Source organism: Pagrus pagrus (genome assembly GCF_965226575.1).
Source record: "Pagrus pagrus genome assembly, chromosome: 17".
NCBI classification, from domain to species: Eukaryota; Metazoa; Chordata; class Actinopteri; order Spariformes; family Sparidae; genus Pagrus; species Pagrus pagrus.
The window spans coordinates 8,814,607-8,840,205 of NC_140201.1; the positions used below are offsets into that span (position 1 = coordinate 8,814,607).

Below are 25,599 nucleotides of genomic sequence, written 5' to 3' on the forward strand. Positions count from 1 at the left end.
TAAACTGTGTTTCAGATTGTAACACTGGATTCATGTCGATTGAAAGATATTAATTCTTCATTTTTGAGCACAGTCATTACAACATTTCCATAGTTTCTGATCCTCAAACCTTTTGATGCAGCCACAGTCCCGTTCTCTTCTGACGGGCAGCTCTGTGGAGTTTATAAGGAGCAAGAATGAGTGATCATACCGGCAGAAGTTCACTGTGCAATTGATTAATTTCAGCGGATATCCATCCAACAGCAAGCCAGCCTCTGTTCATGTTGAAACAGAAAGGCAGGCAGGTAGAAACAGAGAGGGAGCTTTAATAATGAACTGATTCAAAGTGTAAAGACCAAACTTAAACAATTCGAAATCCAACAGGCAAGAAACAGAAGGTATCAAAAGGAACAGAGGAAGCAGGCAGGGGACTAATCCAGGAATTAAAATGGGTACAAACCAACGAAGAGCTGGGACACAGACTGGAACAGGAAGTGACAAAGAGAGAGGGGAAGTCGAGGACTAATGGTGCGTTCCTTTGCAAGTCGGAATTTCCGACTTCCAAGCTAAAAACATTCCAGTGCATTTGCCTGATAAAACATGGACGCCCACTGCAAACGGGTGTTTAAATGGCAAGTTGAATTGAAAATGACACCTACACGTTTAACTCACTGCAAACAAACACTATGTAAAGTCAAAACTGATGATGAGGTGGAAAGTAGTTGTTCTGTATCTCTCGTCAGATGGCAGCAGGGTGAGCAGACTGTGGCGGGGGTGGGTGTTTTAGTGTCCTACCCTCTGAGCAGACATCTCACTCCACCGATGTCGCTGATGCTCTGTAGATGGTACCAGTCATGTAGAGCCTTCCCGTCCTGGGCCGTGCAGGAACCATCCCGGTTTGTGATGCTTCCAGTCGGGATGCTTTCTGCTGCTCCGTCTGTAAAAGTTGACCTGAATCTGGCTCTGAAATTTTCTCACTTGGAGTGACTGTTTAGAAAAAAGCCTCCAGTGGATGAACGCTCTGTTAGTCACAGTTACAGTGAACCAAATTCACAGCCACAAAATTGTGGTGTTTTTTTCCCCCCTCCATCTTTACTGGAAAATAAACAGTTGTTGCTTCGGTGGTAAAGGAACGTTAAAAAGGTTTATAATTGTGCTTTCAAACGACGTATAGCGCGTCAAGGTTAAGTTCAGACCGAGCCAGGAATAAGAGTAGAAATTGCTTCACACACGATGTGCCGTACCGCCTCATTATCCCGTTCAACCATAATAACCTGTGAGATATAGAGTCATTTCTTAATACTGTACCTGCGTTTACCTCCACTCGAAACCATACGCACTTCACATCTCCCTCTTTTATTCTCCCGTTCATCCATTTCTATAACTGCACTGCACTCTTTCCGCATTACTACTGCACTGTCCTTTACCTCTCCTTACCGCACACCTCCGTCCACAGAGTGCACCCACATAAGTGCGCTTATCTCACTATCGGCTGCCGCGCACACACACACACACACACACACACACACACACACACACACACACATAACGGCACACTTCACTCAGGAGGAAAATGTGCCCTCTCGTCTCTCCTCCTTCCTCCATTCGTCTGACTCACTCCATCTCATCGACTCGTCTCGAGGAAGACAGAGGGAGAGTATTTACAGGCTCTGGTCTTTGCATGAGAAAGCAATTCCTAATAGAGGTCAGCTCTGCGTATGTATGTGTGTGTGTGTGTGTGTGTGCCTGGGGGTTGTTTGCGTGTCTGTGTATATCTGTATGCATGGGGTTGTGTGGTGGTGTTGCGTGAGGTGTGTGTGTGTGTTTGCGGAGCAGACAGCAGCAGAGCCCGAGGGCCGGCTCTGGTTCAGCTGACACCTTTATGACCCGGGAGTGACAGGGCCGTCATTTCATCAAACTCCCACCACGAACACACAAACACACAAACACACACACACACACACACACCAGCTGTTCCCTCCACCTCTCCTCTCATCCCTCCATCCCTCTGCCACTCCTTTGCCAAAGGTCACATTCAGCCTCCCTCTTTTCATCTTTTTTTTCTTTAATTCATCTATTTATCCACTTTCTTCTGAGTTCTGATCCATTTTTTTTCTAATTCCCTCTTTTCTGCTCCTTTTTATCGCGCCTCCCGCTTCCCTCTCTTTGAGTAATTAACTTTCCCAGCAACCTCAAGTTACCGTTTTTAATGGTGATGTGTCAACAGGTGCAGCTGCGAAAGAGACAAGTGGCCGTGAAATCAAAACAATCCCGAGCAGACCGAACGTGGTTGTTTTTCCGTTGATTTTTCAGGCTCATAAATGATTCAGACCTCTTTTTACTAATCAAATAAACACAAACAGAATCAGAAACAGAACTATTAAGCGTGTAATCAAGAAATTCCTTTTGTGCATCTTTGAGTTCTTGTGGTTTTCGCAGCAGAGTGAATAAATGTTTTCTGGTTTGTATAAATCCACACTGCGTGTTTGTATATCTGCAGCTTAGTCCTAACATTTAATTTTTCACTGACTCTTTTTGATCTGCTCTCCAGCAAGTGGCTGCTAATTTTTTCATGTCCACATCAGTCATCGTGTTTTCGAGCTTATTTCTTTTTCATCAGATGGCGAAGCTGCTTTGTGTTCAGCTCGCGTCTGATCTTAGATTTCCCTCACTACGATCCGAGCAACGCGTTCAGTATGGATGTTAAGGTTACATTCGTGTATTTGACTGAATTAGAGGAGATAAATACATATGTGTAAATGTGGAAGTGATGAACTTGCAGAGAATTATTACCAGACTGCAGTCGCCTTCAGCTCTGCTGAGCCTTTTAAGGCCCCGACACAACAAACTGACGTAGCTGCATCGAAGGCTGACTGTTGCGTCACCTGTGTCTCGGCCAAAAAGCTGGTCTGCAGACCTGAAAAGCCAATCAGAGGGATTTCTCTCCGCCGCCAATTCAACATGCTCAATCGCCCAAAAAGCTGCCAACAAGGGCTGTCCAGAGACAACGGTGTCGGACACATCGTACCGACTAGAGCCGCACAGACACTCACTGACGGTCTTTAAGCTGATCGTTGTGTGTTGGCCTTCATCTTTAATGTTTCGGTTCACCCTCACGATCTCATGATCTGGTTATGTTTAGAAAGACAAACAACTTTATCAGGGTTAGAAAAAAACGTTGTGTATAGGGTTAAAATACCTGCTTTGGTCGGCAACACGGCCAGAAATTAACCGGAGGTCTCCTTTAAACGTGGTGCGTTGCTTACAAATGTTGAAACACAGTCTCGAGCTGCGGTCACTGGCTTAGCTTAGATGTCGCCTGTAACTCCACCACCACCGTCCACTCCAGCTCCGCATAAGAAAGGGTCATACGAATGTAACGTGAACTTGCTAACACATCCACAATATGAACTTTATAATGTCAGACTACACCAATGTTGTGTTTACAGTTTGCTCTGCTGCCCCCAAGTGGCCAAACATCCATGAGTAGAGCTTTAAGTACATGTATTTTTCCATTTTCGTTAATAGTCAGAAAAGGTTCAGCGACAACCGTTTCTCATCTAATTAGGACTAATAATTCTAATTACATCTGGAGCTGCTTTTCCCTCTCGGTTATTAAAGTTCAGCCCTTTAATGACATTTGTAGTCTGAAACAGCAAACAGTCTGAAGATGATTAAGTTGCCATTTATAGAGAACATTGTTTTTCCTTCCTCTACTTGGCTGCGAGCCTCACTTGTGATTTTAAGCATGATAAGTCCAAATCATACTGAAGACGCTCAAAAATCAAAGAAAATCCAATTTTACCAAATGGGGGATTTTTAGGTGTGAACACAAAGATTGATCGATTGTAACACAGTCCAGAAAAGAGCCGCGTATCGCAGCTTTAATAATGAGGATCAATACGTAGCGAATCTGTCATGATTTAGCCGTTCGCTGTGATTGTGTTTGTAAAGGATCACTCCGTGTGTGTGTTTCAGGCTGCGTGTGTGCCGGTGATGCTGAGTAACGGCTGGGAGCTGCCTTTCTCCGAGATCATCGACTGGAACACGGCCGCGGTCATCGGCGACGAGAGGCTCCTGCTGCAGGTAACGGCCCGGAGACCACGTGCATCTGTGTCTCACCTGAAAAACTGAACCAGACAGAGAAGACAGCAGCACGTCCTCTCACCTGAAACCCAAACCTCTCCTCTGACTGCCGATATCCTGAGCGCGCACACACTCCCTCCTCCTCTGATATTATCCGAGATCTCGTTCTGTTTTGTTTTTCTCGCGGAGTGGCTGTCAGTCGAGCAGAGTTCCTGCAGCATACCGAGTCCTTGAAAATGCCACTCAAAGCCTCACATTGTTATATGAGAGCGCGGATAAACAGAACGAGCAAATGGATTTGGCTGGAATTGCTTGAACTTCATGGGCGAAAAAGTAATTATATGCCCATTAAATCTTAATTTGAATGAAGTGTGTAATAATATTGTTTGACATTGAGTTTTATAACGGAGCAGCTCCATCTGAGCTCAGCACCAGTGTGTCTGTCTGTGGATTCAGGGATTTAACAATATGATGCATACAACACGCAGCACGTATAGTTTATATTAGATTTTCACTAAATGTAAAAAGTATTTACATTCTATTAAAGTCAGTACTTCTACAATCAAACAGTTCTCAGTTAGGACAGACAGTTTGTACTAAAGAGTGGATAAAACGACTTTTTCTTTCGTCATTATCCCCGTTTATTAAGACAAATAAACTCACAAATGAGCAAAACTAAACAGCTCTTAAGCACAAAAGTGCACACAAACTGCAGCTGCAGCAAAAAGCATTTTCAGCTTTTCCTCCCTAGTACAGTTTGATGACTAATCTTTGCTGTTGCTGTTATTTTTTGGTAAATTGGCAGCTTCATTCCCTTGAAAAGACTCAAAATTATGTCTTCTTTAAACGCTACATTTAAGAAAATTCTACCTTTTAGAAAATAGCATCCTTCCCCACTCATAGTTAGCAATAAGACAAGACTGCTGCAGAGCTCTACTGGAGACTGGCAAAGAAGACGTCAAGAATTTGAAAAATACGCTTCTGGCAGGTTACGTGACTGACTGCAACCTGTTAGCTTAGCTTAGCTTAGCTTAGCTTAGCACTGAGACAGGAAACAGCGAGCCTGGCTCGAAAGTCCACCAACTAGCTGCTCTAACTCTCACTAGTTGTTGTTGTTGTTGTCATTGTCATTGTTGTTTATCAAGAACAAAAAACATTGCCCGACAACCAGTAGATACTTGAATGCCGCGCACAAAACTACCAGTAAAACAGTGATTTTCCATTTTTTACACTCCTGTGTGAAGAACTTATTGTGAGATATTCTTTTTGTCTCCTGGCCTGGTAACAACCTTGAACACAAAACGTTTGATATTAAATTGTTTGGTCTATTCATTAAGTTTCGGTATTCAGTCATTTCAATGGTCAGCATCCAAAGACTTTATTAAAACTTGTGACTCCACTCTGACTCACCCTGGAGGACGACTCTAAACACCCGCAGTATCTGCCCCAGCCTGCAGCTCACAAGCTTTTTCTGTAGATGGGAATTTCCCCGAGTGCACCTCTGGGACCAGCTTTAATCTTCCTGTCCCGGATCAGCACTGAGAGCTGTTTGTCTGTTTGCAGATCCCGACCACCGTTCGCTCCATCCACCAGGATAAGATCCTGTCCCTCAGACAGCAGACTCAGTTCCTCTGGGAGGCCTACTTCTCTTCTGTGGAAAAGATAGTGCTGACCACACTGGAGGTGAGGATTCAACACGCACACAAACACACAACCCTCCTCTCCGTCCTCCTCTCTCCTGCTCCTCCATCACCGATTTATCTCTCGGAGGGCTGCGGTGTCACGGCAGCAATCTCGGCTTTATTGTCAGGCCTCTTTTTGCTCTCTTTGGTCCGAGACTAAACTGAAGATTGAAGAGAGCAAAAAAGGACATTTCCGCACATGTTGTTGGAGCATTTCTCTCAAGCATTTTATGTTACGTGTATCTTTCAGGCTTTCTACAAGAGGTATTCGTAGAGGTAGTACATGATGTAGTAGTCTTGACCGTCTTATTTTGTAGATACCTCCAATGGTATTTTATAATTTGCATGCATCCTTCTGGTTTTCCCTCTTGATGTCCTCTGGCTGGTCTGCCGCTACCCTGGACAGATAGCTTTACTGTTTTGCTAACGGCTAACTTCTAACTAGTACCAAACACTCGCCTCCAGGAAGGACGAGGAGTCTTCAGGGAGTTTTTAAAGACGTGTGTGAGGTCTTTAAAGTCCGTAGAAACTTCTCAAACAGCCCCTGTAGTGTACCTCACATCACTACAGTCATTTTTAGATCCAAAATGTGGTTGTGGTCGAAATAAACTAGATCATACAGCGTGTCGTCCAACTGTGTTTTCATAGTCGTTCCAAGTGGCCACATGCAAAGATAAAGTGGGTTTGCCAATCGGATAGCTAGTTCTGATCGGTTCACTCACAGGTGCAATGTAAACTTGTGATTCTGACTCTGAAGTTTGTGTGTTTTGACAAGTTTTAAAGGATGGATTAATGCTCGTCCCCCCGCCGTGAACACTGGCTGCGGTTGGATCCGTGCCGACCACAGCTGCTGTTCTCTGCGAAGGACAAAGCCACAAACCACAGAAGACAGATTTAGGTGGAGTGTCACTTTAAGTTCAGACGCCTCCCTCCCTTTTTCCTCTGACCTCGTCTCGCCGCGCGCCTGGGCTTTTGTTAACAACGATCCGGTTAAGAAAAATTTGTGACTGGAAAAACAATTTATCCATCCAATCCCCAGCCCTCATTATTCAGTTTAAACAAGTTGTTTATAGATGCAGGGATAACACCTGGGCTTACCGCTCGCCGCACGCCGTGGTTACAAATGTCTTCCTCTTCCCGCCTCGTCTCTCGCCCCGGCGTATCCCATCACGCATTTCATTTCCTCTCTCACCGCGTCGCTAAAGCCTCGGAGCGAGATTACCGTCGACGCCACAATCTTACTTATGGTATCGCCTCGCATATCTCACGAGCACCTACAACACACAAGTAATGCGTCACGGCTTCAGTGTGTGGAGTCTCTAGCTAGCTCTACATCTCTGGTGTTTGTTATCACACACACACACACACATACACACACACACAGTCAGAAACACATCTGCATGTGTCAAGGTGTGTCAGTGCAGATACACATGGTACCACCCGGGCACAACCTCGCTGACATGTTGTCACTCGGCACTAAAGAGCAAGGTGACACTCTGGAAAGTCTCAGTGTGACTCAGTGTGTGTGTGTGTGTGTGTGTGTGTGTGTGTGTGTGTGTTCACATTTGCACACAGCGAGGGCTAAACGCTTAATCCTGACTGACTGTCCTGTAAAAAGCGACGAGTGGTGGGAGAAAGGGTGAAGAGGAGCAGGGGTGACACATGTAAATGGCGTTGCCGTGGCAGCCCACGAGATAACGAGCGACATGGTTTATTCATCCTGTCGAGGCTGCGACCCCCCTGCGCCACCCTCCTCCTCCTCCTCCTCCTCCTCCTCTTCTTCCTCCTCACTGCAGATCTGCGATGATACACAACACACAACACACACACACACTCCGACATCTTGACAGATTGAATCTCCTCACAAACACACTTTTTATTGACTTCCCACATCCACTCCAAACTCTGTGTGAGTGTGTGTGTGTGTGTGTGTGCAGGTGGGGAAAACAAGAGTTAAACCTATCACGCCGCGTTTCCTGTCAGGAAGCGGACGCGTTTCGACCAATCACAAGGTCAATATAGGGCCGGCGCCTGTGCTGCCGGTGCACCTATTAAACTCACCTATTAAAGCCGAGCTCACTGTGTGCTCCCGGAGAGGCAGGATTTATCTATCATGCTCTAATTGGTTGATTGTGGCTGTTCTGGGGGGAGATTGAGTCGTCCATCATGTCCCGACTGAGGCCTGCCGACGGGGGAGGAGCTGCAGCCATGCGAGCAAAATTGCCCCTCGTAAGGTGTGAGGTGCTCGGGGTTTTTAAGGTGGCGGGGCGGTGTTTTTATAGAGAACTTAAAGGATTCCGAGTTAATCTGCTCGGCCGAGGCAAATGGTTATCGACTGCCCTCGGGGACGAGGGTAGGAGAAGTCAAAAAATACTCATACAACGCTGGGTTTTTTCCCCCCCACCTCTCTCGTCACATCCCCGCCCTCCCCTTGATGGATTTCCATGTTGCTTTTGTCAATATCATTACAGTAACCCCCCTCCAGGTGTGTCATCAACATCTTTTACTATTCAGACTCGGCCAGCTGACTCTTTTTCTTCCCATATATCCGGAGCCAGCAGCCGTCACCTCCCGATTCAATAGCAAAGCCATAAAATACGGCCGCAAAAACCTGTGTCTGTTTTACTGAAGCAATTTAGCATGGCTCAAGGGCACAGCAGCAATATCTCTTCCCTCTCTCGCCCGCCCGTTCAGCAGAGGCCCCGACGGGCAAGCCAAGGAAAAACAGCTCCCATTCTCACGTCCGGCCCGTTTGACTGACTGCTCTATTTGGGCGCAGGAAGGATGGAGGCAGGCCTGACTGACTGGTGCTCTTAGATACAGCTGATGACTTTGTCTGGGCTCCGTCCCGACGGCCTCTGTCTGTGTGACTGACCGGCGCTGATGCCTTTGACTTGCTGATCTGTTTACAAGGAGAGAAAAAAACAAAAAAACACAAGACCTCCTCTTTGGTTCGTCTGCAGAGGAAATATTACACAATAACATGGATTTATTTCAGCTCGGCTTTGTGCCGCAGCGATTTCACTCTTGACACAATCGATAGCTGCTATTGAGGTGATACAAAGCAAACATTTGGAAAAGCTCAGCCGGCTTCTAACTTTCATCCGACGCCCACAGACTCACTTTTATATCAGTTTTTTCTGCCGCTCTAATTCACTGACTGGGTTTTGAATAATACTCTGAATATCGTCCCGAATCGAAATGAGGTTATTGAGAAGTTGGAACATTAGCCGTGTTGGTATTCATTCACATTTATTACTATCTCTCTTTTTTTTTTTTCTTGTCTGTGTGTGAAAAACTCATTTCGCAGTGTGAAATGTTTTATAGGTGCGATTACAAGGCTCATTGATCAAACCTTTAATATTTCATCCGCCACAATCTGAAAGGCAAACGTTTGTTCCTTTATCAGCAGGAATATTTCTGATTTTTACGAGTCCCCAGTGTTTGGAGCGAAGCCTCACTCAAACGTGGGTTTAGTGTTGTAACTCGCAGTCTTGAACTGAGAAGGAAAGCCTCACAAAATGGGAGAGCGGCCTCCAGCACACAGAGACTGTAATTACAATTAGAGGGGTTTGATCCGTTAACGCGGCCGTCAAAGCGACACCAATCACTGCGAAGTCCTTTACAGTCGGATCAAACTCGTTTCCCCCCGGTCTGTCAGCATCCGTACCTTCTTGCTGTTGGATTGTTTATTAACGAATGTTCTCCGTGTCCATCATCTCACATGTACAGTGTTTCTCTGTGATGTCGGCCACGTGCGGTATTCAGTACTTCTTTTGATGCGTCTAAAACAAAAGACTTGGAAGTGAAGCGCTGTGTATATCCAGTGATGACTGTCCAAACAAGATAAGTGTGTAATTGGGCCGTTGAAGAAGGTTCTCAGTCGTCCAGGTCATGGTCATGACGTGCTGTATCGTAGGCAACTGGACTTGTTTCAGTTTCTTGGAGACGTCTCACCTCTCATCCAAGAGGCTCACTAACTTACCACTGTTAAAGCTGAAGATCCTGAGCTCTTTTCTTAAGAAAAGGAAAAACTCCACCAAAAAAAACAGAGAAAAAAGAAGATACTTTAGGAAGAGCAACAATACCTACACAATTAGGACCCACAGAGATAAAAATAAACACTCTAAGTAGGTTATTTGTTGGTTAATTTTCTCATCTGACGTGTTTAATTCTCCTTCCTGGTGCAGATCATCCAGGACCGTGTGTTGGAGCACGGCTCCAGGAGCAGCCTGATGTGGAACAGCCACCCTGGGGGACTCTTCGCCCTGCCGCAGTACTCTGGATACCTGGGAGACTTCCCCTTTTACTACGCCACACTGGGTCAGTAACACACACACACACACACACGCACAGCTGAACTGTACACGAGGGCTCTTACATAACAGCAATCACACTTCGACTGTACACACCTGCGCTGCGATGAACTGATCCGTAAAGGTTGGTCAGAAAAGTTTCTCTTGAGACGTCTTCGGCATCGATCATTCGGGCACCAGATATTTTATCACACTTCTTTGACAAGAAAGCACTTTTTTTTTTTTTCTGTGGATTTTTTGGACCTTGTCAGAGCAGCAGAAATATGGCCTCCAGCCCTGATCTACTGCCCTCCTCGAACGGCTGCGTCTAGCAGCGAGTGGAGTGGAGGAACGGGCCTTTGACGGATGTTTGTGTTAGTCCTGCTGACGCACCAGCCCGTCCATCATTGGGTTTCGAGTCAGCATTGCTACTACTGCTGCGGCTATGGTTCAGCAGCGCCGAGTTGCCCCCCCCCCGCCACATATTTGTGACCCGGGAACCTCCCTCTCCATCCCTCACTTCTTCACTCCATCATCATCCGCAATCACACACACACACACAGAGGCGGTGATGGTATGAACGCCCAAATTCAGTTGATCGAGCACCCGGGCGGGGAGCTGATATTAAAATGGATGAGCACGGTGGATTACGGCGCCGGCGAGTTCATTCGTTTGTCAAAGAGGAAGCAATTAAAACAGGGATGGGTGTTTAGGAGACGGTGGCTCGTCTCTGATGGGTAAAAGAGTAAAATCAAAGAGGCGAAGTTTGTTTTCAAGTGACACTCGTTCTCTGGGAGCAAATAACGAGATACACACTCACTCTCATCGTGTATGTTAACACTCAGACAGACACAGCAGGAGCGGTGTTTGTTTCTGTTGCCTTCGTAGAATTAATGTTTCATGTAGAAGCTCGAAACAGCATCTATACTTGAGAATCCAGCACAGCCACCAGAATAAGATGTTGGCGGTTCAACATTTGTAAGCGTGATGCCACTGGATCTTACTGAAGGCGACCTAGGGACAATTTCCAGCTGTGCGTGGTGACAAAAAGCTGACTTCAGGACATCTCCAACCATGTGTGTAGCGAGAAAGGGAATCGGGGCATCTCCGGTGTGTTTGTGGTGACAAAAAACTGATATTTTAAAACCAGGGTTTTTAACAAGACATCCCCAGCCATGTTTGTGGTGCCTGAACCGGGTATTTTAAGCCGAAACATGGTCTTTCCCTGACATAAGCAGAGTCTTGTCACAGAGTAAAGTATCAAATCGGACCTCGTAGAAACATAAAGAAATGTTGAACATCTGTGGTTTGTGGAAACGTATGGCCAACATTTATTTAGGCAATTAGGTTGAAAAAATCCCATAAAACATGTACTTATCATTGATTTTTATTGTTTTTACATAAACTAACATTTAGTGATAAAGACACAATCATTAAACAAACCTTCATTACACTTACTGCATAACTGCCAAGATATCTATACCGTGGCCAGAAGTATGTGGAAAATACAAAAAGATTGTGGAGCCTGTCTGCAGCCGTTTGCTCCCATTCAGGGAGGTCGGCCATCGGTGTTGATTAGTGTCTGGGTGTCATCCCCCGAGCTGCTGGATGGGGTTCAGGTCACGACTCCGTCTTCCAAAACACGGAAACTAAATGAAGCTGGAATGAGAATCTGTTGTTTTCTAGTGCACGGGGTAACCGTCCTGGGAACTTCCTCGGTCTGTTGCTATAAAGTTGGAAGCACACGGTCGTCTAAAATTGGTAAATTGTTCCCATCCAGGTCTCTATCAAGGGGTCACGAGATAAATCTGAGGGCTTGCGGGATGATTAACGGGATAGGAGAAAAGAAAAGAGCGGTTTTATTTGGCCTGTGATGATCGGTCGCAAGTAGACACTCATTCAGGGGGTCGTTTTAGAGGTCACGAGCCAAATCGCTCAGAATATTAAATGTTGTCCGTATACTTTTGGCCAAATAGTGTTTTAAAAGTCCTAAATTAGCCTTTTGTTTGGCTGTAAACATTTAGCAGATGAGATGTGCTGATACAGGCTGTAATTAAAAGTAAAAATCCACAGAGATTCATGTGCTGAATGCAGAAAACAGCACGCGCGTCCAAAATCTTAAAATGTGCTGCGTGACAGTGTAACTCCGCTCCAGGTTTAGTTCAATTTTTCATGAAAGTCTCCTTACGGGGCTTGTTACACATTTACATCCCAGGTGTTTAGAAACTCTGCACGCTCTTAACTTTCTCATCACAACTCACAGGAGAGAGTTTACCAAGTTTTTAAGACTGCAGATATTCCTCATCATAAAAGTTGCTCGGTGGCGGAAAGGAGACTGTAATGCCATCTCCTCCGCGCCATGCTTTGTTGGTTTGGGCTAGATTAGATTTAAATTAGGAAAAGTTGAACGTCCTCTATGATCCGTCTTGCTCAATATCTTATTTCCTGCTCATTTTCAGCCTCGATTACTCTATTCCTACATCAAGTCAGAGTGAATTTAAAGTCACATCGGCACTTAGTCGTCTGCTCGGCGCGATGCAGATACAGCTGAAGAGTTTCCTAAAATGAAATATTCAGTGATCAAGAGATGTGGCATTTTCAAAACACATTAACGTTGCTGAATATTTTAAGACGGGGGGCCTTGAAATCGTACATCCCTGACAATTAAATCATCTATATTTTTGAACTGCCGACAGACTCGTTTCAAGTGGCGTCTCTTACTGAAAATAGTCCTGAAGTGTCTGAGAATGAGAGCCTTCAGTTCTCCTCCGGCTTTTATTCTCATCAAAGGGCCTCAAACCTCACTGACGGCTGACAGTCGGCGCGCCGCGTTCCAGCCGGCACCGTTTATAGATTCATGACGCCGCATTAATGAGTGACCGTCTGTCTGTTTCTCTTGTGTTTCAGGTATTAAACCGTACCCGAAGTTCACGGCGGTCATCCACGCCGTCTCCCCACTGGTGTCCCAGTCTCAGCCCATACTCAAGCTCCTGGTGGCTGTGGCCAAGTCCCAGTACTGTGCACAGGTAAAGGGATTATTCACTGTGTGTGTGTTTGTCCTCGCCGCCGCATCTCCCGCTGATCTCCACCTCGTGACTCCGCCTAAATTGCGCCCGCATTGTGCGAGTATGGCTGCAGTGCGATCGCATTTTCCGACCGGAGCAACAACAGCACTCATCCTCCATCTCCCTTTGTGTGTTTGTGTGTGTGTGTGTGTGTGTGTGTGTGTGTGTGTGTGTTAACCCTGGTGGATTGAATTAGAGTAGCAGTTTGTAGCGGTGCTACATCTGTCTCCATGGCAGCGAAACCCCCTTCAGCACAGCTGGAGACGGCATGTATTGATTCCCCTGCTTGCTCCTTACCAGCACGGGAAATGAAATGGAATTTGCTCCCCAATGGCTGGTTTTTTTGTGTGTCTGTGTGTGCGAGTGTGTGTGTGGGTGTGTGTCTCCGTTTGTTTGTTTGGCCGGCAGAGCGTATGAGTAAGCGAGGTTGTATTTTGTGTAGGCGGGCTGCGTTTCCGTGTGCAGCTCCGTGGTTGTGTGTTGTGTGTGCCAGTGTAATTGTTTGGCCCGTGGAATATAAAGTATGAGGATGTTTTTACGTAGGCGTGCGCTCGCACATGTGTGTACTTCCCACCTGTGTGTATTTTGTGTCTGCGGTTGTCCATGTGCGTCTCTGAGCACATCCAGTCCACGTCTACCCTATTTTGATTAGTATAAGCATGCTGTTTTCCCCAAACCTTTTGTTTTTAATGTCCAAAGAAGCCTCAATTCTCATCAGCTAAAAGCACGCTGGATCCTACACTTTCTTGCTGGTGGGTGCAAAAAAGCTTTCAAACTCCCAGTATCTTAAAATTTGGCAAATCCCCTGTAAACTCAGCCGCTGACTGAGACAGACCAGCCCCTCCTCGCTCTGCCAGCGGGACCTGCAGGCGGTGAATCACCCCGGCAGAGGGAGGAGGACTGATCCTGACTGATGTCTGTGTTCAGTATTTTCAGGAATATTACTTTATTGACAGTTCAGGTTTGTGTTCCAGTGAGATGTTATTGAGTCTATAGTGATCTTGCTGTTGTAAACGTTACTGTAGCTGCTATTATTTAAAACAGTAAAGGTGAACTATGTTGGGAGTCTAATCAGAAGAGAAAGATCTTTATTGATTGTTTTTTTTATGCCTAAACAAACTAAACAAACAAACTCTCTTTGTTTTCACGACTGAATAAACAAACTGATCTTAAAGGACAACACAATTTCGTACTGTTTGTCTTATATTTGGCGGACCCTGCCACCTTTCTGGCTTCACACAGAGTTGTGGGGACCTTATTTTCCTTTGAGAACAGCTTGTTCATTCACTTATGGAAAAGGTAAATATTTCTCAGTTTGTATTATTACCTCTTTCATATTGTAAATATTAAAGTCCAAGTTTGAATTTCTTCTCCAAAACTACACAGTGCCCCTTTAAATGATATTCCTGTACTGATTTTTTTAATTTTTTTTAAATTGTAAAAAGCAATTATTTCGTAAAGATAAAGAACTGAAACGAGTATCAATAAGAGTAGTAGCATTGATAAAATCTTAACGAACCGATGAACCAAGGTGGTGAAACATAAGCAGGCTCCTTCTTGAGTTTTAGTGAAGACGGCTGAGCGTCAGCAAAGATAATGGAAGTAAATTCATCCGTTCATTTTAATTATGGATCGTTAAAATGATGCTATGACTTAAAAGTAGACATAAGACAATTCTGATGTATCAAGATGCCAACCGTTGACAGTTGTGTGCTACACACACACACACACACACACACACACACACACACACACACACACACACATTTCAGCCAATCCCCCAAAAAGATCACAGGTTGATTATCGGCACACTGTTAACCAATCGTTCTCACAAACACTTTCTCGTAACAGCAGGTTAAACATGAGTAAACTCCGTCCTCTTCTTAACTGTCATGGAGGTGCTTTTTGTGTTCGTCAGGCTGTGCATGCATAGCGGAGAGCCAGGTACACAGCCGGGGTGTTTTCTTCCATGCTCGGCGTGCAAGAAAAGAAGAGGTGGTTGCTGCTGGGCTACGAGCGGATGAGGAAAGAAAGGGATATAAATAAATGAATGGAAGGGGGAGAGAGGAAGAACACAGAGGAGGCTAAATTGGACACAAGAAAGCTTCTTGCGTTCTGACACAGCAGCGGTCTCCTGCTGTGCGTGTGTGCTCGTGTGTGAACGTGTGCACGAGGCGTTTCTTCTCGTGCTACATACGCCGACGGTTTCTTCGCCGTTTTCCTCCACACACACACACACACACACGTGCGCGCAGGCGTACATGCACACCGTCAGCATCCTGAGAGCTCGGAGGCTGGTGAGCTCGCAGAGATACCATCTGTCTTTCTAATCAAACAGGAATAGAGCCCCGTATGAGTGGATTAACGCCTCGTGTGTGTGTGTGTGTGTGTGTGTGTGCAGTGATCCACAACGTATACCTGTTGTTGTCTTACAATGACAAACACTTTCTCGGCCTCATGATGCTCGTTCGTTTTTTTTTTATCTATATTTTGCTTAATGATGAGATGATTTTGCCATTCATCAAACAGCTGTGTCATTTTTTTTTTAACACACAGCTGCTGTAGTCACAAGGCAGCACCTTAACGCAGACATCCAAATGGCTCCCGGCTCATAATTCAGCAGGTCCAGTCAGGGTGCAGAGTCCCCGAGGGTAACCGCTGCTGCGTGTGACGTAGTTAATGTCAGAATAATGTGAAACTTTATTGATCCCTGCAGGGAAATTTTTGTGGTTCGCCTCCATCCGCTAGGTCTGAGCGCAGTGTCAGCTACAGCTCGGCACAGTGGAACGAGGATGGATTATTTTACTGACTTGTTCAAGGACGTTTCAGCAGAGCAGGTGTTCGCTGAATCACAGTAACTAAACTCTACTTGAGTACATGTTGATAGTTCCTGTCACTTTACTTATTACTAACTGGGCCTTCATTTAGAGAGATGACATACGGTTGCTTTTCGCTGCTTTTCCTTTGTCTGTTCGTCAATATTTCATAATTTATTAACTTCAATTTTATAAGATTCAATAAACTGTACCTACTCTATATAGATAGTGTGTATATACGTATATATACGGAAAAATTCTGATAAAAACTTTTTTTTGAAATAAAAACAAGTTATTTTTTTAAGTGTTTTTTCCAAAAAGTATTTCATCAAAAAAGTATTTTTACAAAAAAGTATATTTTCAAGAAAAGTATTTTTTCCAAAAAAAGTATTTTTTCAAAAAAGTATTTTTTCAATTGTTTTTGAAACCAAGTTTAAAAAAATCTTTTTCACAAATGTTTCTACTGATCTTTTTAATTTGGTTTCAAACATTGAAAATAAAATTCTCCAAAAAAGACTTTTTTTTTTTTTTTTTCACGCAGAAAAAAAGAGAAAAAATAGTGATTTTTTTTCACTAGGTTTCAAACACTAAAGGAAAAAAATTGCAACTGAAAGACCAAAATTCTGTAGAATTTCTTGCTGCTGTAGAAAACTTTTTCTTCACTTTTCTTTACTTGGTTTCCCCAACGTAAAAAAATGTCTCGCAAAAATTACTCTTATTTTGTTTTTACAGTCACAAATTTGTTTTTTCTTTCACTTCGTTAACAAAAAAGTATTTTTTGTGAAGTGAAAGAGAACTTTTTAAAGTTGGTTTCAAAAACAATTTAAAAAATTGTTGAAAAATTTTGGGGGGAAAAAATACTTTTTGGGGAAAAATACTTTTTTTGAAAATGTACTTTTTTGGAAAAAATACTTTTTTGGGAAAAATACTTTTTTGAAAAAATTACTTTTTTTCATCAAGTGAAAGAAAAAACACATTTGTGGCTGTAAAAAAAAAAATTCTACAGAAACTTGGTTTCAAACTTTGAAAAAAAATTCTACAGAAATTTCCCTTTTTTTTAAGAAGAACAGGCTGAGACGTAAGAATGTAAATATTTGCGTTATGGGCAGACAGAAGTCATGTCGTGTGTGAACGTGTGTGTCCCTCATCTGATATTAATGAGGTCTGCTGTAGGAGAGCAGTGAATGGTGAAGGTTAACTCCATGTGACATTTCCATGTTGGCTGACCTGCAGGTTGCTAAACAGCCGTCCAAGTCGCATAAAACACGATGTGACTGTGGCGGCAGAACATGAGTCCTTCATGTAAAACACCATCTGACTGGAGGTGGAGCGTGAATCACGGGCTGGAAAATGTGTTCGGCGACATGTCGTAGGCAGAAATGAAACCTGGCAATGTGACTTGATTGATTATGGGCTGAGTTGTACAAACCGTTCTGGAACCATAATTGGAAATATTTTATCACTTCAGTTGCCCTTCTGGCTCTTTAACATTCAATCAGCCTGTAATAAGGTGACATTTGCTGTGCTGCGGGTCACGTAAATGTCACATGTTCAGTGGGTTGATTCGGGAACACGCTGGGAAGTGTTGTTTTTGTTCGAGGGAATCAAATTAGACACAATGCAGCTAGTTAGCGTGCTTAATAAGATCTTCCTGTCTTCTTTCTTTTAGATCATCGTCCTGTGGAACTGTGACAAGCCTCTCCCCGCTAAACACCGCTGGCCTGCCACCTCCGTGCCCGTCATCGTCATCGAGGGGGAGAATAAGGTGAGCCTCGACACGCAACACTCCTCCTCTCAGGTGTGATCCCTATCATTTCTAATTACTCATCTCATGCCTCCTCTCAGACTGTAACGCTACTGTATCGCCGCACATTTCATTCAGTCTGAGAGTTTCTGGGAGTTAATGAGTTTCGATTTGTGCTGCACTGATTCCATTAAAGGACAGTTTGTGTGGTTTTAATTAAAGCTCAGTGATGGGAATATATATACACTGAGAGGCTAATGCAGAAAGATAAGGAAGAGAATAAAGTGCATATGCAAAGTAGCATTTATTTATTTTCTATGTATATTTTGCTGCTCGTTCTTTACTTGAATTCACAGCAGAGTATCTGATTAAATGAAGAAAGTGACACAATTTTCTCTGGAGGAATCAGCTACAGCTGAGTTATACAGAAAACAAGCTGCAGCATTGATTTGATTATGTCTCAGGTTTGATTTTTCTTAATGTGCCCAATAATTCATGATTCTCACATCCGTGCCGCCATTCGAAAACTCATAATGAGAAAATCTTTGTCTTTAGGGATGCAGCTACAGATTATTTTTATTATGTCCTCAATATTTTCTTGTTGTGTCTGGATGTGGGTGTGTTTCTGTATACGAGGTAGCGCGTCCTCTCAGGCATCGCTCAACGGCGGTCGCTCTGACAGCGATCTCCAACTGTCTTCCATCACAAGCGAAGGAGTCAGATCACCTCTCACGTCCTTGCCAGACGAGAACATACGCTGTGCCTTGACTCCATTTACACCTGGTATAACCTGGTATTAGGTTTTCTGTATCTGGATAAGTGATCCAGTTAAAAAACGATCCGATCTGGTTATCTTTAATAAGTTCTTGTTACGATTATTGAGATTGGATCTTTGTCCTCAGTGAGAAATTTGAGGTGACTGCAAATCAGCACCAGACTCCCTAAAAAAATCACAGAATTTTTTGGGTTGTTGAGTCAGGAGAAACTTTATAAACTTTGTAAAACGACGCCTATGACACATTTTTAATTATTGGTTCCCTCTTGTAAATTCGGCATATGTAATACATTAAGTTATTGCTTTCTTTGTTTAAAACTCTTCTGTCAGGTCTGCCCGGGTTGGTTGCAACACCGACTTTTACACTCCTTTTTGACTAGATAAAATATATGCTTTGTTGACAGCAGATTAGCTGCACAGATGAGTCAAGCACACAGTTATTTCTTCCTGTATATCATACATTTAACACCCGGCTAGCTATACTGAGGAAGGTAAGCTAAGAAAATTCGGCACAATTGAGAGAAACACAAACAGCGGCCCACAGAAAGGAAACACCACAGAGCGTCTTTTAATAAGGAAGTGATACACGAGACACGGAGGCATAAAGTTACCGCGTTGACCGCCAACAACAGCTTCATTTTATTTCCCCTTCCACTCGTCACAAACACCAACAGCTGTGAGAGGACACACACGGGGATATATAATAAATCCCAGTGTTACAGTGGTGCAGAGCTCAATCTCAATGACTTTCAGCAGTCACCTGTGGACAATAGCATCATCTTTCAACTCAACACTACGGTCTATAAATCAAGATATGGAATGGTAAAATAGAAAAGGTAAAAAAATCTTCAATCTTAGAAAAAATCATATAAAATAGAGAATATTTATAATTTTCAGCATATTTTCTAAAGAAATGACTGAAACAATTACAGAATTATCAAACTAGTCGATGAATAATTTTGTGTTTATTGACTAAGCTTTAATATTATTTATTTCTCAACAAACATTTTCACATCAGTAGAAAAAAGGTGCACCATGTTGTTTTGGGGAATTCATTTTAATCAGAAGAGAAAAACAAACTAAATAAACAAACAAACCTTAAAGGACAACACAGTTTCATACTGTTCTAATTTGTCTACAAGTGGCGGACCCTGCCACCTTTCTAGCTTCAAACAGAGATCTGGGAACCTTATTTTCCTCTGAGGGCAGCTTGTTTATTCAGTTATGGAAAAAAAATAATATTTCTTTTATTTCGCGTGTTGAATTTCTTCTCCAAAAACTACACAGTGCTCCTTTAAATATGACTCAGAGCTTTAAAAACCAACGGAAATGCACCTAGAAATAATGTTTCTACACGTGGGCGATATCTTCTTTCTGCTCGCTTTTCTTATGACTGACTGTCATAAAAGACACATTCGTTTTTATAGAGTTACGCCTCCAGCCAGACATAAACCAGAGCTTGAGCCACGAGCATACCTCAGTGGCATTTATTATGACGACCTTCTTAGGCTTTCGACGCTGAAGACTCTGCCCTGTCGAAGGGGTTTGTTGTGTTTGTCCTGACCTCCCCGTGACCTCTCGTTGTCCGAGCCGAAGGTCAGACACACGGGCCGACATCTGCCTTCAGCTCGCTTTTTTTTACAATTTCCCAGCTCAAGTTTTGAGGTTTGTTTTCGAGGGAAGGGAAACAGGATCCGGTTTTGCTCATCTGTATTCCGAGACGCGAGACTCATCCGACGCCGTCGTCTCTCTCTCCTGCGAGGGCCGAACTTCAGCTGCCAATCAGAAGAAGTGGTTTTCACATCAGCGTCAGTCACCCGGCGGTAGGCTGGGTTTATGGTTTACCTCTCCTCGTGTCTCTGAGTGGTTTCTACCAAGCTGTCAATCACAGCGGGAGGCCGCTGTGTGTAGCTGTGTGTCCGTGAAAAGCGAGCAGAACAGGCTTAGCGTACTGGTACTGGTGTGTGTGTGTGTGTGTGCGTGTGTGCGTGTGTGTGTGTGTGTGTGTGTGTGTGTGTGTGTGTGTGTGTGTGTGTGCCAGGCAGCCTGTGGTTTGTTGTGGTTGTGGCGGGTTCTGTGTTTACTGTGGCGAGCCAAGCTGTGTTCCTCCGCCCCACAGAGGAAGAGAGAGAGGGATGCTTTTTCATCCCTATCGCCTTTTCTTTTTTTTTTTTTCTCCTGCCACTTTCTTCCTGATCCCGTCTCTCTTTCATCCCCTTCCTCACTCACAGATCCTCTCTCTTCTTCCCTCTTCATCGTCCCTCTTCCTCTCATCTTCTTTGTGCTTCTCTCGATCGAGGCCTCCCTTCTCACCTCGGGATCGCAGCCAGAATTATCGAAAGCACCGAGATCACGAGTCTAAACTCCGCGCTCCCCATCATTTATTCAATTATCTCAAACGACTCGTGTTTTATTTCTTCAGTCGAAAGTTCAATTTTAGTTTCAGTTTTCTTATTCCCCAACATTAAAGCCTGCTAATTCTGAACCAAAGCCTCCACACTGCCAGCTCAAATCCCTGTTGTAAGTATTTATTTATTTACCTTGTTGACCCAAAAGAAGTAGAATTTAAATATATTTAGTCCAAAAATACCAGACTCAGCCTCCGAAAAACCCCACCATGTCTAGGTTTTTTAACTGTATAATTAAAACTTCCCTACAGGTTTCTTAAAAAAAAACCAAATTCCCAGAAAAGAAGTGAAGAAAAACATGTTGAGCTGCAGCAGGAAATATAACTTTTCAGGGAAAGACAACAAAAATAGGTTTTTTAAAAGAATTAAGTTCAAAAGTTTGTGTTTTTCAACCTGGATCTTATCCTGATGATAGATAATATTCACGAGGCGGCCATTTTCCTCCGACGTTACGCTCAGGTGGGGAGCGTTTTATAGTGTTTTATAGTTTCACTTCCAGGTTTAAATAAATGTGTCCAAGATGTGTGCTGATATTTCAGAATTGATTTACACCTTTTCTAATATATCGTGTAACGCCATCAAAGAGTAACGTTAGCCAGGAAGTGGCTGAATGCTAACGTTAGCTAAGGGGTTATCAAATATGATGTTTAACTTGAAATACGGCTGAATTGAGAATAACACTCAAATGGAAAAATGTGGCCGAACTCTCGTAGGAACAAACGAGCTCGGGGGGGCAGAGCGACAGAGATGTGGCAGCGTTGTTGTTTTTGATGTTTTTGTTGTTAACAATAAAAAAACATTGAAACGTTGACGTTGATTTAAGCCATGTGAGAATCCCAGTTTCGCACACACTGGTGGTCCTCCTCTTTCCTTTCGGCGTCTCTCCTCCGCTGCTGTCCTTTCGAAAGGAGTTGAAGTGCTGGAGGCAGATTCCTGCTGCAAGCTCACATTCCTGGAGAGCACCAGGAAGCCCCAGGCTAATATGTCGCACTTCTAACATTACAAACCATCTGGGGGTTGGAAACACCAGCCTCTCATCTTCGCTTTGTCTTTTATTCGGTCTCTTTTCCCTTTTTGGCTGTTTGTCTCGCTGTCACTCCCCCACCTCCCGTCTCCCTCCTCGCTCTCTCTCCGACTCTTCTTCGCTGGTATTGTCCCTGACAGCGTTCTGCTAAAAACAAAGTGGGAAACAAGAAGCGGAGCGACGGGACCGTTTTGTTTCTCTGTTTATGCGAGCGGGGAAATTACCGCAGTAATGATGACACTTGAAATGAGAGGGAGGTTTCTCCTCTTTCCTCTCGGATCTCCTTTTCTTCGTCTGTAAATACAACTGTCACTCACGCGTCTGCTCCTCCGCACTGTTGCAGCCTGAGCGACAGGCTGAACTTTCAGCTGCTGTTGTTGCCTCTGGAGAAGTAGATGGCGCTTGACCTCACCGACAGCTCTGTCGAGGCTCAGCTGTGTAAAGTTGCGGGAGAACAACATCTTAATCCTGTCATCACAAACACATAAGGATGTTTTTTAACAAATTATCGATACAAATCTTTGCGTTTTGGCCTGTTGGTTACATCAAACAAGCGTTTCAAAGACACCAGCATGCTCACTGGGACATTGTGATGAGCACTTTCAGTGTTTTCTGACATCTTCTAGTTTAAAGTCATCATTAGCTGCAGCTCTAGGCTGAATAACAGGCTGCGCGCAGCTTGACGGTATAAAGCGTTTTTTCCGCGGTGTGAGTCGTTGCCCTCGGCTGTAGGAGTGATGAAGACCCGTTGAGAGTGGGGTCACTCTGCTGGAGCGCAGCGGGCGGACAATACCAGGTGTTTACAGAGAAAAGAGGTCAACAGTGACTATTCTTAAATGTAAATCTAATGGCTTTCCAGCGCCGGCGATGTTTTAAAAGTGTTCTCACAGAGGCCTGACCTTCAGAGCTCTGAATAACTGAGTAACAGTTGTTCCAGGCTGTTAATGTGTGCGTGCGCATGTATAAATGTTGTGCATCCGGATGCGTTTGTTTGCCTGCCATTAAAAGCTGTGCATTCGTGAGAGGTTTTCTCGGTCGTGTGGGAGGTTGTTTGAGTTCGAGCGCACACATCTAGTTTACAATACGCACACTCGATGAGAAGCTGCTGTTTTTTCTCTTCCGAGCGCTTTTCATCACGGCAACTCACCAAAGACTTCCCGTCTAAATATCCTCAAGATGTTGATCTTTCCATCCACCCACCCGGCCCCGGCCACCGTCACTCTCTCTCTCCCTCTCTCTCTCTCTCTCCGCTTCCAGTAAATATTCAACAGCCGTCACGTGTTTTGTTTCATTTGCCTGTAAATAAACTCTTCGTGTTTGGTTTTTAAACATCGGCGAAGAGGATAAAGGTAGACTTGTGCCACGTGTAGGGCACGTGACTCAGGCTGTAGGTGTCTGGCTGCATTTGTTCGTTGTTATTGTTTTTTTTTAAAATAGAAAGACAACCCTGCAGCAGTAATGGAGGCTCGTATCAGCACTCTATCGCTGTTGGAAGTGATAGGAAGCAGGATGCAGTGAGGTGGAAGACGTCGGCTTTTATCTCCAGCTCTGTGCGCTGCTGTTTGTTGACGTCCTGGCTTGTTGTCCGCCCTCAATCCCATGAATTTGTAAGGAACCGTTAAAATAGTTTCTACTGTTGAAGCTCTGGATGGACAGGTGGATCTAATTTGTCATGAGTTCGTCTGTTTTCCCCAGTATGCTGTAAAAAAAATTTCCTTTTTTTCCCCCAATGTATTTGTGTGACCCCCTCTCCCAATAGTTTAGTCTGATTTAGCGTTGCTGTTGTTGCCATTAATGTTCGCAAAAGAAGCTCTAAATCACATCTCGTAAAGTTTGGAGGAAGTAACGTTACGTACAAATCGGTGAAAGCAGGATCAGCACCTGTAGAGGTATCAATCGAAAAGAGCTCTCAACATCGTTCATTAAAACAACCGACGGGTACAAAGGTAACTCCGACAAGTATTGGAGATGTTTCAGAGATCCTTTATTGATTTCTTTGAGAAGAGGGTTTACTCTCAGGGGAAAAAAACTGAACTGAACTGATAACATTCTCAAAGATCCTTTATTGATTTGCTTGGGAAGAGGGTTTAAGAAAACGTACTTTGTCACAAATGTCTATGTTTTGTTGTCGTTCAAAACAAATCCCGAACATAAAAATCAAAAGTGAAACGCAGTCGTGGATGTGGAGAGTCATGACACACCTAGAAACTAGATATTTAAGAAGGTTACCTCAGTAAATAAGGTAATAGCCAAGCTAACGTTTAAGGAACAACATCTTTCGCGTCCAAAGATCTCGCTGTGGTGGTTGCTTGGCCATCTTAATGCGTTGCCTCCTTTTCTGGGCACGTTCAAAGGGAAGGAGACTGAGATGCTGCAGGGGATTACATACGGTATCCCATCATGCCTTGAGGTTGTCTTGTCTTGTAAAAATGCCAGATGTAAGACAAAAAAGCCCACGTTCAGAAGAAAACCTCACAACCTGCAGTGATTTCGAATGACACGGCGCTATTAATGTATCCATGGAAACATTCAATAGAAGCTGTCATCTGTGTGAATAAACACCTCCACACTGTTAGATGCATAAAATATGCATTTTGATAGAAAAACGGGGACATAATGTTGAAGATTTCCTCCTTGTAACCATAAACGGATTCATTCTTTCTTTTTCCACATCTCATCATCGCTCCTTGGGCCTTTTTTTAATTTGTTCCAGGCAGCCGAATGATCACAAATGAAACGCTAATGATGTGGCGTTAACCCTTTATGTGCTCCGCGTTTCTCCTCCGCAGGTGATGAGCAGCCGTTTCCTGCCCTACGAGACCATAGTGACCGACGCTGTCCTCAGCCTGGATGAAGACACAGTGCTGTCCACCACAGAGGTATCTCGTGATATAATAAAAGTACAGTAGAAAAGAAAAGTTGCCTCTTTCTCTCTACTTTCTGTCTCCATAGTCTGGTCCTCCTGAGACAAAACATCGTTGCAGACTCTCTCTCTGTCCCAAATGCAACTCTCTGATTGCGTTTTCTCTCAATTTTTTATCACTCTTTCTGTTTGTCCCTGGTGTTTTCAAGTTATCGCTCAGAAGCTCGATTTAAATTGCTTAAACTACTCTAACTTTTTCTCCCAGTGCCTAACTTTTTCCCTCTCTTCTCGTCTGCTTTTTCTTTCTCTTCCTCTGTTTTCCTTCTCTCTCTCTCTCTCTCTCTCTCCTTTTTTCTTTCCATCTTCCACTTCATGTTTTGGCGCCTGTAGTCACAACTGCACCTCCCCGAATCCCCGATTTGGGAGCAGCGCTGTTATGGGCATTTTTTTTTGTTCTGCATGCTGTCGGGACCGTTCCTGTTTTTTCCCGGGGACATGTTTTGGCGCGGCACCATGGGAAGCCAGATGCTGCTTTGAACAGTGTAGAATTAGATCTCATAAAGGCTGTTTGTGCGGAGGATCAAGATGGCAAGGCAGAGTTGGCATCGAAGGGAAAATCCAGCCCCAAAAAAACAAATCGACCCACGTTTCTCCCATGAAGAAAAACTGGATCATGAATACAAAGGTTTTTCCCAAAGTTTCAGAGCCCAGGGAACGTCGATGCCAGGGCGAGTTAGAAAAGAAACTCAGCCAAAAATACCATCACAGGTTTCTGAATAGTCTCTACATCTATCGGCCCAGTGTTAAACTTCACAGGATAAAAGTGACACGAGTGGCATTTTTGAATTTTAAAGCCTCCCTT

General features: G+C 44.0%; 1 protein-coding gene across 1 annotated transcript in view; it reads left to right on the top strand.

The window, feature by feature from the left end:
- Positions 1-25,599, top strand: part of ext1b (exostosin glycosyltransferase 1b) — a 121,511-nt gene that overhangs the window by 87,265 nt on the left and 8,647 nt on the right. The window contains exons 3-8 of the mRNA XM_084379204.1: positions 3,958-4,065; positions 5,629-5,748; positions 9,938-10,070; positions 12,950-13,068; positions 17,593-17,688; positions 24,664-24,753. Coding sequence (XP_084235330.1) covers positions 3,958-4,065; positions 5,629-5,748; positions 9,938-10,070; positions 12,950-13,068; positions 17,593-17,688; positions 24,664-24,753 — 666 coding nt within the window. The remainder of the gene's footprint in view (positions 1-3,957; positions 4,066-5,628; positions 5,749-9,937; positions 10,071-12,949; positions 13,069-17,592; positions 17,689-24,663; positions 24,754-25,599) is intronic.